Source organism: Papilio machaon, chromosome 1 (assembly GCF_912999745.1).
Source record: "Papilio machaon chromosome 1, ilPapMach1.1, whole genome shotgun sequence".
Classification (NCBI taxonomy): domain Eukaryota; kingdom Metazoa; phylum Arthropoda; class Insecta; order Lepidoptera; family Papilionidae; genus Papilio; species Papilio machaon.
Window position 1 is genome coordinate 2,511,012 of NC_059986.1, and position 20,182 is coordinate 2,531,193.

Sequence of the window (20,182 nt, forward strand, 5' to 3'; positions counted from 1 at the left end):
AGCCTAACAAAAGCCGGAAAACCGTTTATTTTGGCCGGACTCGCAATCAAAAAGCCTACCTATGTTCGACTTTATCTGGACGCCTGGCAACGCTACTTCTACCTAGTCTGTGGGATTATGATTAATACTTAATATATGTTTTGTTTAATTTTATAGAAAACTATTCGAGTTATATTATATACAAAATTATTAATTGTGTCGTAATATATTTAATAGAGCTATAATGACTCAAAAGTATGGAATTACCGTGTACCATGATGCGGGTGATCTCATTTACTAAAGACAAAGGTTCGTCGCTATTGTGTTTCTATGTATTTTCATATAAACAGTTGCGGTCACATTACGGATAATTATTTTAGGGTCGCAATTATTTTGTACTTATTCTGAAAATGTACGACTATTAGACTTTCCCATGCTACTATAATTTTAATGTCATCATAAATGATAATTACATTTTCCATGAGACAATTTTTTGTGATGTAAACTAATTTCACCATGATTGTTATTAGTCGGAGTTGTAAACAGAAGACAATAATGGAATAGAGACGCATAACATGCGTATTTTATTTTTCTTTCAAAGCATTAAAAAGTATTGTGCACTCTTACTTATTACAAAACTGGTTACGTGTCGGCACTAGGTGGCGCAATGGAGGGGGACTTCTATGCAGTTACCCACGTACCACCCACACACCATCCCAGCCTCTCCCAATCTTGTGAAACGTTCAACGTCTGTCTCTATCGTTTACCTTAAGTTAGAGAGAAAAGGTTGAAAATTTTGTTGTCGAATCGATGAAATTTCTTAACGATCATGCAGCACTGGGAGAGTATAATCAGCTAAGCTATTATTACGACAGCCCACGCGTTTTATTCTTGCAAACCTCTGTCAAGGGTTTAATGCCCTTTTATGACTTGGATTTCAAATGTGATCTTTTTTTAATCGGTACATTACCCTTAGGCGCAGTAAATTTTATCACAGCAATCTTTGAAATTGGTTTCTGTTCAATCGTAGTCATAGTAAATTATAAACGCGAAACTTTGGATCATAACTCCAAATCAGTTGAACGGATTTGGAAGATATTTGGCACAAGTATAGATTAAAGCCTGGAATAGCATACAGGCTTTATCCCGGAAAAAAATGAGCGATTTCCCTTGGATATATTTGATTTTGTTTCTATACAGTAATAATAATGACAATAATACTTTATTTAAACAAAAAACACTTATACATATTACATCAGTTGTTGGAGCATCCTTTTACGTATAGAATACTTGTAGCAGGAAGTACAGTGAAGGTTAAATTACTTTAATTATTTGATGTTACTTATCTCTAAGCATTCTTAACTTATTATCTAATGTAGTCTTTATATTTTGAATTGCTTAGTTTATGCAATATATGTTCATAATATAGATGTTCTACATTAAGAAGTTGTATGTAACTTGAAATATTACCGAGTGGTGTGTGGGGGCGAGACAGACCGCGTGCAACGACAGGCACCACACTTATCATTACATTGTCTCATAAAATCTACATTTAGATGAATACTGTTAGGAATTAAAGAATGAATATATAAATATTATTACCGAAGTATATTGCAAGTAAATTAAATTGCTGTTTAACTTCCTTTTAATGTATAACATCGAACCACAGATATTAGGAATAATATTAACCTTTTAATGAATTAAAACGCGTATCACATCACGTTATATCAAAGCTTCTTAACCGAGCATTCCGATAGTAACTTTTTCTCGTTTATATTATGACGTGAATCATACAAAAAATGCAATCCAAAAAAACACACGTCTCAAGTGTTAAAGCCATGCGGATATAAAACAAGCGGTTCTGGTTAACGTAATTGAGTGAAAACCGGTTTGTACGAGGTGGTCCCCACTGCCTCATCGATATGACCATGCAACACTATTAAATATCAATTTGATAAATATTAAATCATTGTAAAACTGTTCTAAATATTGTAGTTCAAATTAATTTAATTTTTAAATTACTATGTTCAAAATCAGGCGATGTCCTAGTTTTAAATCTATATATATAAAAGAAAGTCGTGTTAGTTACACTATTTATAACTCAAGAACGGCTGAATCGATTTGACTGAAAATTGGTGGGCAGGTAGCTTAGAACCAGGAAAAGGACATAGGATATTTTTTACCCCGTTTTCTATTTTTTATTCCGCGAGGACGGAGTCGCGGGTAAAAGCTAGTTTTTAATAAAAAACAAATAGTCAAAATATCAATTTTATATAATTATATTTTATCGTTATTTAATATTCGGATAAGTACGAGTAAAGACATTTAAGTAACATAAATTGATCTATTTGAATCTCTATAGATATAAAGAAGCATCTTTTTGCAACGACCGGCCGTGAATACAAGCTTTTCGCTCGCTTTGTTGGTCATTGAATCATTGTCATTATCCTTGTACAGCTCGGTCACACGCCGCGGCCGCCGAGATGCACATTAGTGACTAACGCGACACGCGGACAAATTACCAATCACGCATTCACGCGATTCCTAACACGGTATATTTCTATGACAATGCCACTCAATGCCATTTTGTTCTCTGTTCTGTCTGCCAAAAATGTACTACTATCTTTATCTAATAGTTACACTTACTTTCTCAAAGTAAAATGAATATCTTTAAATAAGTTTTTACTGCAAAACACCAAATGTTGTTGTAAAGAAAAAGTTTACGCATTTATGATATTTTTGTTGCTACGAAAATTGCAATTGCTACGAAAACGTCATACTTTTTATAAAGGACATGGCAAGAAATAGCAAAAAATAACATAAATAAAGCGATAGGTGTAAACGATTTAGTGCTTAGAAAATTAAACTAAAAAATAACGGTCCACGAAAACAAACTTTCCAAGCGGAGTAATCAAACTGAAATATAAATATAATATCAAATCAGATAAAGCATAAAAGCTTTTTTTTTCAATGCCGTTGCGATCGTATGATAAATCAAGAAATAACAGTTCAATGACCTCTTAAACGTATTGATGGCCAGTTCGATGCGTTCTCTACTTTTTTTACAAGACAAATACCTCGAACCAGTCGTACTGGCCAGTATTTTATCTGTGACAATATTTATTTAATTATCCAGCTTTATTTATACAATCCGCCCTTGTAATGGTCTAGACTACGGAATGTAGAAAGAGAGTATTGTTCTTAATGAATACTGAGTTAATCATGAGACGTTGACATTGGCACATATGTTCATAGCTACTTTAAAATTAAATAAACTTCTCTTTGTTTACCCAAATCACGACGGATATTTATTTCGTTAGTTTTGCATTTTAAAATTGCATGTTTATTCAACAAAAATGAAGTCGGAAATAACTACAATTTGTATAAGGAAAGTTACTCTCCGATCTATAACGTCAAAACACATGGCCCCAGCATCGATCGCTGATTCACGTACGTAAGATTGTAAAATGAAATGATAAAGTTTTAAAGGTTTTGAGGTGATGGTTTTGATGGTGTTTTTCACTTGAGGAAAATAAAAAAACTTGAGAGGTGTCAAGGGACACCCGGATGGAACGAAGTTCCTTTCTATTAATAAGTGAAGGAACCAATGTTTATTCTATGAATAAAAAACTTAAGTCTTCACAAGAATTACATTTTATTTCTATGAATTTTCGTTATATATTGTCACGTCGTTGCCATGGTGAAGTAGCGAAAAGTGTCGTGACAACTTTTCGTAAGCCTATTTCGTACATTTCTCTTTTATTTACGTATAACATTGTTTTAACGTAATTATCATATGTATGACATAATATATAAACATACGAAGTCTTTGTGATGCATATAATTGAGGTTATCTCGTTTGAAGATTCGCACGATTGTAGACTTAGGTATCGTACAAAATGGACACAGTTTGCATTGACTGCCCATACCATCAACATAGACATTATGCCTCTTTCACACTAGGACGTGATGCAGAACAATTGATAGTTAAACGCTGCTATTGCTTCAATACACACTTAACGTAATCGTACCGAATTAACATCTGTATTACCCTGTTCTCGTAGACACTCGTCCATGTGAAATTCACGGTTGATACAATAGTACTGCACTGTCTACTGCTCTACCTCACTGTTCTACCCTTGCGTGAAAAAGGCATCGGTGTGCGTCTCGCCCGAGGCGCCAAGTACGATTACTTCCAAGAGATTAGAATAAATAGCGTACGCAAGATAATAACACGGTTGTACTCACTTATTACGCACAACTTTGCATGCACTAATTAAATCGTTTTATTTCTTGTATCATAATATGTATTGATACGGAATAAATTTACAGCAAAATTCTTTTGCAGCTTCATGGAAAATAGTATAAATATTGGATTAGAAGGAAAGGAGGGCAGAGGGATTACAACAAACATCACACATACATAGTATAGATCACAGATACATAGTTCGGATTACCAATACTTTGAATTGCCTTTAACTGTTGGCAGGCAGTATAACGAGTCAACAACTTTTTTTTGAGAAAGGATATAATAATCTTACTTTTTACTAATATTATAAATGTGAATATTTAGATGGATGGAAGGATGGATGTTCGTTAGAAGGTATCTCCTAAACGGCTCAACGGATCTTGATGAAATTTGGCACAGATGTAGAACATAGTCTGGAAAAACGCATAGGCTACTTATTAAGTTTTCTTAATTACACGCAGACGGAGTCTCGGGCGACAGCTAGTTACACTTATAAAGTAACTTAAAACGACCTTGGGAAAATATTTAAATTTTACTATTCTGTTAATATAGTAAAATTGTTATATTCCTGTACGACCAGTTTTGTGACACATACATATTATAGGTGGTAATGTTATTAATTATATGTCACTAATTTTCTAGTTTCATTCTTCAACGCTTTTAACATATGTAATTATATATCAAGAACCAGAACGAGGCGACGAACCATAAACAGTTATCCAGTCTGATTTCTAAGACATTCTTTCATGGTACTACCACATGTCGCTAGCTCTCTGTACATATTAAGAGACCATAAAGTTCACATCATAGATATTTGATTCCATACGTTAATAAATAAGTTAAATTATATTTCAAATGTTTTTTGATTATAAACTTTTTATATATGATAAAGTATTAGCTAATTTTAACAAATTTTAACCACTAAGTTTTTTTTCAAAAATTCTGCAAAGGTTCACGACAAACATCAAGTTCCAACACGCTCTATGTCTTATCTTAATAGGTTAAAAGATCTTTTCTTCGTTTACCTGGCTGCCACTGAGTACCTATATCAATACCGTTTCAACTCGAATACTTTTAACGTAATTTTATTTGTTACAGAGCACTCACTGCGTTGAAACCCTCAATGACGATTGGTGTCCAAACCAGAAGGAAGAGCTGCTGGTAGTGAGGGAGCGCACGGAGCCTGGGGGCACAGATAAGCCCACCTACAGGGAGAGGACCGTCAGAGTAGGAGTCTCTAACGTCATCAACTATAAACAAATTAAACCACAGGTAATTAACATTTAAATAAAAAAATAAGCATTAGATTAATTAATAAAATAATATTAATTATAAAATAAATAATTATAAATCTTTTAAGACCAATAAATGTCAAAAATTAGTAAAACTACTCCAGATCCATTTGTTTTTTGTTTTGTACAATAAATCTGTTTTAAATACTTACTGTAATGAAAAATTAATATGGAATATTAAAATTAACTGTGTAGTAAGTTACATTATAAAGTACTAAAGTTTAGCTACTTTGTTTATTGGTATTGTTTAATAATAATTACATTATCATACAACACTGTCCAAATAATTATGTTAACACATGAAACAATACTTAATCAAAACAAATAATGTATTTCCGCTTGACGTGACACAATTTTAATTAAATTATTATTCATCAGGCCAAAATCATGAATACAACACAGAACGAAAACTTCTTCGTCACACCGAAAGAGTACGATGGGAAGAATAGGAACTGGTACATTGAAGCTTCACCTGGAGATCAGTTTTGTTCAGCAAAGAGTAAAACATTGGAAGAAGTGTTCGTGGAGATAAGTGTTGGTGCTGATAAAGAAGTGATTCAGTACCACGTGCCTTGTGCCTGTCAGTGCAGTGAACGTGCTGAGGTATTTTCGAGGAAATGCAACAACAGAGGCACTTATGCGTGCGGCGTCTGCTCTTGTCCAAGTGGATGGTACGTCTAGTTTATTTCTATTTATACAACCTTACGTCTCTCTGTTTACACTTGCTTTCTATCTAGACAGGACAGGTTAGCAGTGATTTTAGAGTTATAGGCTAAGATTCATTGTTTTAGATACATAATACGTGGGCATAGTCGTAAGTGTGAGCTAGTACGTACAAGGGCTTATCTTCATAAATCCCAGGCGGCAAACTACACACAACTCAATTACACTCATCGACAAAACGCGCTTTGTTCGACTCATCTCTGCCAAGTTAATTATGGTGTTTGAGAGGCCTACTTTCATGCTAATGGTCGGCTCATTGAAATACTGCTCATTATGCGTGACACAATGATTAAAACCGCCGTTAATGTAACTCGGACATCTTTAAATTTTATTTGCATTTATACGTCACTTTGACCCAGTTTTGTGTTCAACATTATTGATATCACAATTTGATAGTTTGACATTCTAAGGCTAATTACGAGTTTCTGTGTAACTTAACTTGATTAAGATGTTTAATTAAATTTTAAAGTAAAAGGATGCTTCGTATGCTTAACTTAGCACTAACTAAGATGCAAATATCTATGTATTGTAACTAACAGTATTTAATATTTACGTACACTACAACGTGATTTAATTATCGTATTCTATCTTCATGCTAATATGACCATTAATATTCTTGGCATTGATTTAAAACAACACCATGCAAACAATATTTACTATGCAAATATACAACTTGCAATATATGATCATAGTAACAGGTTTTATACCTCATACTAAGAGTTCTAAAGCTTTTTAGGCGACAGAAAACCCTTGCGGTTTTAATTTATAAAATCAAAAACCTTTTGCACATTATTTTGATCAATATTTACTATAGCGCCAAATTAGACTTGGAATATAGATTTTTTTCGTTTTTTCACATCGTAATAAGAAAAGGAAAGATTTAAACTGTATAACGTTAAAAACGTTCCGTTTTCCGTTTACGTTTTCCTCGGACCCTTATGGTCTACGGTTACCGCTTTTGTAATCGAATCGAAACCAATTAGCAATGACGAAAGTAAATCCAGTTACAGTTAACAGTACTAATCGCAAACGTTCTAAAGATGACATAAATAGATTAAAGACAATTGATATTCGTTTAAATGATTTGAATCGACGTGATTGATGTGTTTTATAATTATTATAATTTATATTAATCATTTTAATTACATATCATAGCAATATGAACATGTGTTTCATTAAAAAATATAACACTTTTTTATTTTACTATAATTTTAAATTGTTTATTTCAAAAGGTCTGGCAAATTCTGTGAAAAGAAAGAATGTCAAGGCATACGCGGCGACCTTCAGTGCACAAATCCTGTTAAAAATGATGTAAGTAATATTCTGTTATTTCTATTATTTGCTAGAATAAACGATAATATTATGAAAGACTTAGGTTTATAAAATTACTAGCTTTTGCCCGCGACTCCGTCAGCGCGGAATTAAAAAAAAACTTAATAAAATCAGTTGAGCTGTTCCAGGGATACCTTCAAACAAACATCCATCCATCCATCTATCTAAACTTGCTCATTTATAATATTAGTAAGATTATCTTTCATTTGTTTTAAATAATTATATCTCAACGTATACTTCTCAAGGGATAATTATCTTGATACTTTATTTACAGGTGGAATGCTCAGGGAACGGCGTCTGCGGTCCTTGCGAGGTTTGCGAGTGCTACACCGACCGTCCTGGCTCCAAATACTTCGACAAAGAAAACTATTGCGCTGACATCTGCATGACCACAAACGACTGCGACGAATGCCTTAGCAACCCAGAGAACGGTAACTGCCCCGATTGCCATTTCCCTCTCATCAAGATGAGGTACAATGAGACGCTAGTAAGAGAAAAGGACAGCCAGAACAGGAACATCTGGATAACTTGCAACGGAACAGTTGACAACTGCCCCATAGAATATGTCGCTAAGAAAGACGATAATGGCGACGTGTTTGTTATGGTGATCAAGTTGTGTGATGTAACCAACGAAGCGGCAGTTGCGGGTGGCACCAATGGTAAGCTTATTTACATTTCTATATAGCCAAAAAATAAAAATAAGTCGCCCAATTATATAATATCAAAGTGTAAAATTTTCTTGATACTTTTAAAAAACTTATTACAAGTTGAGTTGCAATCAAATGTGGCTTTATCGTAGTCCGTTTTCAATGTTATTCGTTCAAACATCTACATATTCAAATTTAAACAGGTGCAACTTATAACATCGCTGTCGACGCATTCTGTAAATACAGACAACAGATGGATTTTGTCACATTGCTTATCCTTATCGACCCTAAAGAAATACTCGTATTATGGATACTCTAATTATCTTGTTTGTTGTACGACAAAACAAGTTTGTTTATGTATTTGGTGTCTGTTTCGAGCTCGTGAGTAACAATATATCATTATCCTGGTCGGTCAATGCGCGGGGACTCGGGACGGATACTTCGCCTTGTGACAGATAAGTTGTCGTATTGTCCCGACCGCATAATATGGTCGTATGCATTCAACCACTTTGTTTGAGAGCGTAGACTAGTATCTATTGTATTTGTTGGTTGAATGTATTGTTACACGCAACTATTTGTTTATTCCAATCCATTTACCTGATTAAGTTTTTTATAAATAGAAAATAAAAGATTTTGTTAACGGAATATGCTGCGGCTGACTAACGAGCATTCAAGAGTTCTCAAAACATTTGTAAAAATAAATAGCCTATATTATTTTCCTAATTAGGCCTTCAAGAACATAAACTTCAAACTCATCAAAATTATAGACATGTAGACATACTCACAAGTCAAACTATATCTTATGTTCTGTATTTGAGTATGATTGCCAGACGTAACTTTTGTGTTGTTTCAACAGTGACAATCCCTGTGGTACTGACCGTGCTGCTGGTAGCCGCGGCAGCAGCAGCGACCGCCGGCTACTTGGTGTGGAAGAGTCGGCCGCCTGCACTACCCCTCGCCGACACCCAGTACCAGAACATTGGCGCTGAAGACTGCGTCGGCTCTAACCCACTTTACATACCACCCACGTCGTATTATAACAATCCTACGTACGGCAAAAACTAGTCAGGTATGTTGTAATTTAAAAATATATGTCTCTTGTGACCTCTTGTAGCCTTAAAAGACTGATTAAGAAGAATGAGAGTGAGGGGTAATCCGATTTATATTATTTCTCAGAGCGTAGAGTTCGTATCAAATAAAAATGTATCTTCCCATTTGTTCTAAAAAAGTGAAGTCTTAATACTGGCTTCAATATCGCCCTCCCCAAAACTGAAGTTATTGGTGATATTCGTTTATAAACATCTGACAAGAAATAAAAAATGACAAGACAAAGTCAAGAAACATATTTTTGGGGACGAAACGAGATACTTCAATGATTTGATTCAATATTCGATGTTTTAAATGAAATCTCTGTAATGTGTATTAACTAATATTGTAAATAGATTAATCCAAACCAGTTTATTGATAGTAAACCGTAATAAATGGTAGCAATTCACTATACCTATAGTGCCGTAAAGTTAGTAAGCAGGTGAGAGGTGCGTTTACATTCACGCAGACTGCGAAACATCAGGTGGTATACATTGCAACGGAAAATGATAACGCGTTTATACAAATTACAATCATAACGTTTTTATTTACTCTTTTTTTTTCCTTGAAATTGTATAAATATTGTAGTCATTTGTTTATTTTGTATCCATCTCTTATGTAGATACAAAGGACTCGTAGCACAATTTTATTAATAAATTGCTATAGCTGATCATTTTTAATAAAATAGTTTGTCTCCTTAAATCTGAATCTTCTTACCAATATAAATTTTTAACACTATATTACTTTATAGTAATTTGTTATTAAAAACCTACTATAAAGAACATTGTCCCATATTTGCACGAAAAAAACTGATATTTAAACCGTCCAAAGTGCATTCGTCGAGATAAAAAGCGAAGGCAAGGACGGCACAGTGTCGTTTTATTGCGGTCGATTAATAACGAAACCGCGGCACCGTTCACTGTTGACTGCCAGCAGTCAGTCGTTTGACTACGTGACTTGCATCAGAGGCTCACTCGCTATACACACTTATAGCGCCTAGCTCTACTTTAGGTTAGTTAGGTTAGATATGATAGATGTAAATAAATGACGTTTGTTTGACAGTTTTATACCTAGTTCAATTATAAACGAACGAAATTCTCAACCTATGGGTGACATGTCCATCCTATTCTATTTGACACGTTGTTTTGGCCAGTCGGACATCGTGATAACAACATTGGGCCACTGATGTCACAAGCACCGTATATGTCCGGTTATGAAACTATAACAGAAACGTACGTGACTATTGTATTGGAATATTAACAGCTATTGACCACTGAGATGCCACTGAACTCTAATTACGTGATTTATATAAAGATTCCTAAAATGCCTATACAAGTTTTTAATTTACGGTACACAAAGAAGTTATTTTAAAAGGAATATAATCTTCACATCATTTATAAATAAAAATAAAACTGAAAACTTGTAAAGCGAAAACCGATTTGTGAAAAATTATGGTAAAAGAATACACAAATATAATTATGCTTGTTTCAATATGAAGTCAATAAGGTGACTAACATCAGTATCTATTCAATATGTGTCCAGGCAAATAATTGCCAATTGACTCATCTTCACACTTAGAACCGGCTTGACAAACTATCTTACTATATCAATAGTCCTTTAAAACTAATTAAAGTAATAAGACAACAATAGCAATTTATTAAATGAAATAACCCACATTTTTTATGCTTATCTATCTATATATATAAAAGAAAGTCGTGTTAGTTACACTATTTATAACTCAAGAACGGCTGAATCGATTTGACTGAAAATTGGTGGGCAGGTAGCTTAGAACCAGGAAACGGACATAGGATAATTTTTACCCCCTTTTCTATTTTTTATTCCGCGCGGACGGAGTCGCGGGTAAAAGCTAGTTTAATAATTTAAAAAACACGTAAAAACTTGTGCGTAAATACTCACTGTCGCATCATTTCGCCATGGATTTTAGCTTTGTCATAAACTTTCATCCTATATTTACATATATTTTCGGAATCCTACGCGTAATGCAATTTTAATACAATAGTCTCGTAATTTATTGCTTAATATTATAATGCAGAATTTAAATTCCACCTCATTAATTATAAAATCCAGCGAACAAATCAATCTTATTAAGAGCGACGCCTACATCGAGTCTCAGTCATATTTCCACAAACGATACAACGCCTACTATGCAAATGAACACTTTCTATAGAAAGTAATGTCTACTAATACTCTTTGCTAATTCATCAAGATTGGATTCAAACTCAAAAAGTTTCAATAAAAAAAATATATAAGGAGATAGCGGTTGATAAGTCTGTAAAACCTAAATTAAAAGAAACATAGAACCTTGTTTGGGTCAATCAATGTTTATTACTTATGTTAGAATTGGATATCGATGATGTGTTTATTTAATTAAGTGTCAATAACAGTTGAAGTTGTAACTTAAATAACTAGTAATAAGTATAACAGGATCTAAGTTATATCGCGTTAGAACAGCCAGAGCTTATCAGTGAAGGATGACGTGATGCCGCGGTCATTGCAAGCTTAATTGATTTATAATGTGCGATAAATTACAGTTATTAATCATTTTAATACCTCCCTATTGTTCTCATATTTTTTAAAAACATAACAAGTTACGACTATATATCTGGTTGTGTGGTTTAAAATAGAAATTGTTGAAACCAATGACCAGCTTTGAAAAAGTTTAATATAGTTCTTTCAGTATGTCCAATGTCAAAATACAATATACCAAATAAAGGATATGATCGTTAAATAAATAACCATACTACAGCTGTTTAAATAAAATATAATATAAACAAACAATAAGTTCGTTAGAATTCAGTAGAGATTGGACCACAAGGTCGGATTATTTATACAGGTCCGTAAAGCTAAATAAAACTACAGTTGTTTGGCGGAGTAAACGTCAGCTTGAAAGTATTCGAATGCGTCCTGCAGAGGTCGTTGCTCGCCGACGAATACTTGACCTTATCTCCTGACTGAGTGTTTTTTTGTAGACAAAAGAGTATGGATTAATGGCCGACATCGATCATTATCCGTTATACGTAGCGATAGGGGGATATGATTATATTAGCATTTAAAATAGTTCAAACCGTCGTAATACGACTAATAGTAAAAAAAAAAACTTAATATGTTGTTTACGTGTTATTTTTAGGTTTTCTAAATTACTAATTTCTTGTTTAAAGGCGTTGCAAAAACCTCTAACGTTAGCTTCTATTTATATCTAAGTGTTATACAAAGATATTGCTCACTTATATTACATCTATTCCTAGGCCTGTCACAGTTTATCTGAATAGTCCATATTTAGACCTGTTCAAATCAGGAAGCGAGATTAAACATAATTTAACATAGACTTTATTTTAAAATGCCACTTGTATTACTTATCTGTACATTTAATTTTTTTTCATTGCAAAATGTGTGTTTAGTTCATGGCCTAATCTCTGATTCACCTTTAAAGGTAATACGAATAACCACGAATTGAATTGATATACGACTTCTATGTGACTGCATCCGGAGGGGAAGAGCTACACTGTCAATTAAAATGTTATTTCTTAACCAATGTTTAGGGAACAGACTTCTCCCTGCCTGTAGAAATTTAAACATCACATATTATGTGTCATATGTATCACTAACGTATGAAAGAAAAGAATTACATTAGAAACAAAGGTTAGTTATAGTTAGAGTTACCTTTCAATGGACCTGGACGCTGGCAGCGTCGCTTTGGCGTCTGAAAAAGAAAACGACGTCCATTTACCTATCACCCTTAATCTTGGGCGTGCAACGAAAAAGCAACGACGAAGGACTTGTCGCATGTTTGTATGTAGCTCGAATATTCATCATTCCAACCCAAGATTTTAATTACGCTTCCATATCACTGGGAGAGTCACGTCGTCAGACAACGTGACGTAGAGTCCTAAAATGACGCGAGTTAAATTATTTCCTTTAAATATTTAATCGTATATTTCCTTGTTTATACAATTAAGAGTTAACTTTGTATTCGATTTGTCAAACAAAGAGCTATAGATGAAGTCCAGTTTATTGGAACTGTAATAACATTGACGTAGACAATGACGTTTATTATTGACAGCGGACGATAATGGTCGAATTCACACAATTGTATGAGTGACGCGTTTCATAAACTTCCCGAACAAAGGCAACAAAGTTAACGGTGTTCTTAATAATGCGTAATTGTGTATTTCGATTAAAAAGAACACTGTTGTATTGAACAGTTCAATTAAGCAGATGAAATGTTTTGAAAAATGTACTTCTATCGCAAAACATCTTTATTGAAAAACTATAAAAATGCTTTGAACAGGGAACGTTCTCAAGTCTTGCTTATAGATCACTTAGATCAGTCAACCATAGCACTCTAAAGATTAAAGTTTAAAGTTATTACGAGCTCACAAGAATTTATCTTCTGAATATTTAGTTCCCAGGAAGTGGAAAGTTCCACTATCAATATTACTTACCAAGTTCCGCTTTGACTCAAACTTGGCGACTTAAACTTCGTAATTGGCGACGGTCATAAATTGTCAAGACAACTTACTATCAGTTAAAAACCCAAGTCTAGTAACAACATTTTAATACTAGTATTGCTTTAACGGTGTTTAGTAACTGTTTTTCTTCATAATGTACAGTTTTTATACTCAAGTAAAAATATATATCGGTACGGTAATTGCAATAGTCCGGTAATTTTTCAAAATTCCCGAAATTTTATTGATTAAGAGTTTGCTTAAAAGCTTTACCCATTAAGCACCAGTTACCTTTTCGTAGGTACTCTTATATTAAATAGAAAAATAACTCGCACTTGAATAAAAGTGACATTGGTTAATCAACTCATGTAAACTTTATTATTGCCAATTGAATAGAAACGGTAAACTTTATTTGATGTTGTTGCTTAATGAAATGTCAAGGCTGGAATTATCTATGCGTCCGACTGTCGGACTGGTACTGTACATCGATTGCCGGCTGCCTAAATTAACCAACGTCAGGCGCAGGTACTTTAGTTTAGGTTCATTTTAAACGACCTTAGAAGGTTAGCAACATTTAAAATGTAATTCTTCCTTTACATGTTCATTATATTGAAATTTCGTAAGTGAACATACTTTATTTCTGGTATATGATAGTGCAATATTGTCTGTCATTAATGATTCAATTTCAATGATATTCAATAAATTTAAAATCATTAACAACATCGTATTCTAATTTAATTGCAGTTGAACTAACAATAGCTATAAATTCAAAATAACGAGATCCATATTGAGAGGACAGTTATGTTATCAAAGGCGGTGCCAAATAAGCCCAAACAATGCACAAGTCATTAAAATTTCTAGACGCCGACGCCGACGCGACGTGAGACATGTCGTATATGGACTTGTAGAATTTTAACCTTACTTACTTTATGATGAGTTTAATAACTTAAAAGTAGGAAATATGTAAATACTATTTTCCTACCTATAGAGTACTTTGCTTAATTCCTAGTTAAAGATATTCATAAATGAGTTGTGTTTCAAGTAAAATCCATTAAACTAAATAGTTTCTCAAATTCCGATAAGAAAATTAGTCACAAGTCGACGAACGAATGAATGTTTTATTTGTTATAGTAAGAAACCATGAACTCAGTGTTCTAAATTATTTTAATTCCAATAAATTTAAACCACATCATATGATTTATTTCCTTCCATTAATACAAAAGGATGCAGAAAAACAGGAAAAAAGGGAAACAATATGAGCTTTATTATCTAATTCAATTCATAAATCTTTCCAGAGAATATTGTTTTAAAATAATTATAACGTATAATACAATTGAATAATTATTGTTAAATGTATTTTTATAATTATATAACTACTGAAATAATGTTCTAATAGTTTTTAGCAATACCTTGAGAATATATAAGGTATACGTTTTGGTATCATTATTGACATAGTTTTGTTCAAAATTTGTAAAAAAATCTAAATAAATATTAAAAAAGATTCTGGTACATAATGACCAATGAATTTGCGTATATACACTACAATGGTGTTATATCAAGCAGTGCCGGGAGAGGTAGCTTGTGTGGGATAAGTTTGCAGATGAGTTACAGATAAGGAAATAAGAAATGGCCAACGTTCATCATAAACGTGTCATGAAATCTGAGCATCTTGTACGTTCATTCCTTTTTGAGTCATAACTTGTACTTGCAGTGAGATTTCCTTCATTAAAGGTATAAATAAACAAAGAAGTTCGCTGTAGCTATTTACATTATCCAGTGTCTTTATGGACTGTGAATTTAATTTTGTGCTTTTGTACTCATTTAATGATATATTTTTCTCATATTCCTGATAAGGGAGCATAAAAATAATTAACTTACTGTTATGTATAAAATTTTACATAAGGTAAATAATTCTCCACAGTTAGGTAATTAGGGAAATTAAACATACATGACATAAATCGAGTACGGAAATACCATTAGACTCGTAGTATTTCCAAAATATTTATTTACATTACCGTCAAATATAATTTTAAATAAAATCTAAAGTTTCCCAAAACAATAATTAATGGGTTTTGTAGGAAATTACCATTTAATTTCCAATAAACAACCACAATGCAAAATTCATTGCTGACAATGAGGTCAATTATGTACGTATTTTACGTATCGTATACACTTTAACATGCAATAATACAGCTGTGAGTACAAATAAGGAAAAAATACTAAGTATGTAAAATAAGGTCGTTAATACATAACTTAAGTATATATGCCAGAGTATAACCATGTATTTAACTTAACGATCTCTATTATATATACATTGCTTCGAGTAGAATAAAAAATAATAAATGATCGTAATATAATACCGGACAGTAATTGTTGGGGCAAACATTTATATATTTGACCAAACATTCGTGGTCATCGATGTCAATATTCGAGTGACTAGGTCGGCTACTAATAAAATTATTCGATACAAGTTTTAGTAGTATGATAACCAGTCGTTACACAAATAGAAACAGTGCAATCACATCCTTAATCATTTGACAAAATGTTGGTGAAACAATCTGTTTTCCTTTTTAATTTCATTTCTCAACTCGGAAGCATCTAAAAATAACAAAAGTAATTGGCTTTCCCATTTACCGTCTCCTGTAAAATATATAAGTTGACTCTGTATTGAAACGAAACAATTTTTTTTTTAGTTTTATAATGACAATTTATTCCAATTATGCAACTTATCTTGATTCGATAACTGCAATGTTGGTATAAATTATCATATAATTACATGTGTGTATATAAACATATTTCTTAAGCTAAATAACAACTTAGTTCCGTAATTCTTCATAGAGTATTACACAATGTAGTACTGTTCAGGTTGGTATATTTGAATAGTAACAAAGTTTAGGTTATAGGAAGGCATATCAGTTACGCGAGCGCACACTGGCCGCGATCGGGCGGCGGGCGGCCTGCGATAAGGGGTCACGACTCCGCAGGATGTCTTGTCCACACATAAAGGACTCGTTTGTCCCTCTGATGGATCGTATGCATTATACACGAACGTATAGCCAACAAAGTAATAAGGATGTCCAGTATACGTACCCGCTTATGAATATTAACACCAGATAATATTGATGACATTGCGCAGTAAATATTGGTTGTTTAATGGAACGAAACGAGTTGGTATTTTATGATAGGCGTCCTTAGAATGAGTTTGTTGATTGTTGCTATCTCTGGTAAACACTTAATGGCGCTAATCATAAAATGTAAGGTCTCTGTGTGTTCTATATAATCTTTTACTAATTACTATTATTGTTTGTGTAGTATGTAAGCGTATGACTATGAGTATAAACCGTCTAACATCCGCGTCAAGACTTGAAAATATTTCTAAAGTTTATAAAAAGGTTGGAGAATTGTTCGCAATTAATTATTCATTGTTATTGTTTATCTAAGTTTCGAATATTAAGATAATAAAACTTATATAAGTTCTTGGATACGAGATGAAGAGACGGTTTAGGTATTTCATGTGCGGGTTCGATTCAATTACACTTAATTTAACTCCTTTGAGAATACACACATCCGTTGTGATGTATGTTGAAACACCAATTGATTTTTAATCGAATTTTAATTATCTAATTTGTACAATCAGACTTTATGTCGTCGATTCGAAGAAACTTAGCGTTGTTTCATTGAATTCACTTGTTTCTTTATAAACATTTCCCATAATATATCTTATGAATTCGTCACCTCGCTAAGTAGATGTACAAACGGTAAAATCTATTCCAAATAAAATTGGTGACCGTGTACGTCGCTGACTCAGGCTCCTGCGTCACAAAAATCCACAATGAGTCAGACAGCTGCTCGCTTCTCTCGCATTAAACAAGTTCTTTTTATTTGTTCGCAGAATGAAAAATAATGGGACCGAAGATGAGAAAACGAAAAAGAACCATCTGATTGTTATCGACAGTCGGAACTTGGTCCGCTCGCTGACGTATCCCATTCTACCGCCTGTTCAACACCACATGATGAAGAAATTGCGCACATCCGGTGTTCGAGTCGCAAATTGTAGACTATGTTTTACATATAATAGGCACTGCTAGGTATTAGAGTGTTTATGTAATACCTCTGTGATATTTAAGATGATTAAGTAATGTATAAGGTCGAATGATTCACGCCATGCCACTTGTTTTCTATTAGTAATCTCGATAGTGTACCCACTAAGTTATAAGTTAAATACGCGCTGACGCACAGTTTATATTGATTTAATACCGTTTGTAGGTAGTAGAGTTTGTCCAAATTTATAATTGTTAAGGAAGGAATCAACAGTAATAACAATTAGTCTGGTTTCGATATGGTTTTTGATCTCTTGTTATTAAACAAATGTGGATTCACAACGTCGTAGAATATGTTCGGTCAAATATTACATCGAATATTACGTAAGAATTATATCCCATTGGTTAAAACAATTATGTGCTTTGTATGTCTAACCATGGGTTTCCACTGCCTACACATGTAATGAAACATAGTGTTGTATATCTCGTTCCCTTAAGGCAGTATAAATACAAGGTTATCTGTGCGTTATATTTTTTGATGTATTAAAAAGTTAAGGAAATAGATTTACAAAAGTTAGTATTTAATTAGAAATGCAAATACCAGCTTTTGATATTATTTAAAAGATAAAAGACGATTGCATGAGAGATGAATGAAAGAATGCAAATTATGATGACTAAGTTCATAAAAGATGTTAACTTGGAAAGTAGGATGTTGCAGTGATTTATCACCGACTGCGTGTTATTTTGGATGTAGGGCTGCCAAGTTTAAAAAATGTAAACCAGAACGCTGGAGGATTAAAAAATAACACAATGACTTTTCAACAATTGATTTCTTTGACACCTCTTTTACGCGAAGACATAAATGTATTATGAATCAAACCCGAAAATGGACCCTGCAAACTAAAAATGTGGCAACCCTAGATATATCGTAGGCGTTATTGAAGCTCTCGGTGTTGCATCGAAGCAACGAAGCTCTGACTAACGGGTTTAAAATCGCTCTCTGCAACATTCAAGCTTAATTATCATTGGGTTTCGACTGATGAAACACTTATTGACAGATATTGGTGTCTGTTTTTTTCCAAACAGTATGTAAAGGATATATAATTATCTCACCAGTTGAATTCCACAGATTATAAATACGCGGCGTGTGTTAAATACAACTTTACCATTCCATTGTTTTTCAATATTAATGTTGAACTGGAAATTACTTTTGATATTATTTTTCATCTAAGACTTTAAAAATTCTTATTTTTTTTTTGCTCAAAGTTTTACAAATTAAGTTCCTACATCAATTGACAATTAAACTTCATTTGATTTACACATCTTTCGTAAATCTAAAATTGAACCAAAGTATATTTAAATTGTTACTTACCTTTAAACAGTAGAAAACTAAAAATGTTTTAATTTTAAAGCGTAATTTTCACATACACAAATAGAGCAATTAATTTTTACCACTCATCTCGTTTCGGGAACATTTAAATATATAGATAAGTATATAAATAAGTAGTATACTGTATATAAATGTATAATTAAATCTTTTCTAGGCTATATTGCGTTGTACTTGATAGCCTTATGGTGTGTAAATATATTTAATTTTCATTAAGTTTATCGAGTAGCTTTATTTTAAAAATATACAATTATATAATAATAAAAATCATGACCATAGTCTAACTGCCATTTTCTATCCCTTAGTGATTAATTGTGGACTATGAGTACAGTAGACTTCTAAAAGTTCTTAGTCTTTTTATCGCATTACATTATTTATTCAATTTTTATTAACATTCATTCGTGTGTAACATTGTTAACAATTAATATCTAATAATGAATCTCTTAATTTCTTACGTAAATAATTTTGTAAATTTGTAATAAAAAGTGTAATTATAACCTAGTCAATAAAAATAAAAAACAATAAAAACTGTTTTATTTCATTGAATAACTTCCAGATTTCATACTGGCTGAAAATAATTGGATTCCAAAGATATAATTTTTTTTTTTTATTAAATGATTATCTATGCCAAACAAGATAAAGAAAACATTTTCTAGGGCTTAAGTATACATGCTGTTTAAAATTTGTATAGACCTCTTGATACATTATACTTACTGTTATATATTATGTATACTTACTATTATGTACCTTATATACAATGATTGGGATCTCTTTCAATAGGTTTAAATAAAACAAATAAGTCCAAAATTAAATAACTTCTTTTATTTCAGAGTCAAATTTGTTTTCTACATAAACGTGTTAGAATGATGGACGCCGTAGCATTTTAATTGACCATCGTGCTAATGGTACGCGTCGCCGGCTTTAACATCACCGGTGGTTTAATTAGGGCAGTTTAAATATCGCACTCAGACTCGTTTTATA

At 32.7% G+C, this 20,182-nt stretch overlaps 1 protein-coding gene across 1 annotated transcript; it reads left to right on the forward strand.

Moving 5' to 3' along the window:
- Positions 1-2,175: 2,175 nt before the first annotated feature.
- On the forward strand, positions 2,176-18,610 carry LOC106714209 (integrin beta-6; the record flags this gene model as incomplete). The annotated part of the gene is made up of 6 exons (XM_045686383.1): positions 2,176-2,208; positions 5,899-6,191; positions 7,476-7,554; positions 7,850-8,234; positions 9,079-9,291; positions 17,667-18,610. Coding segments are annotated over 5 exons (999 nt in total), but the record flags the coding sequence as incomplete, so codon positions are not given.
- Positions 18,611-20,182: the final 1,572 nt, after the last annotated feature.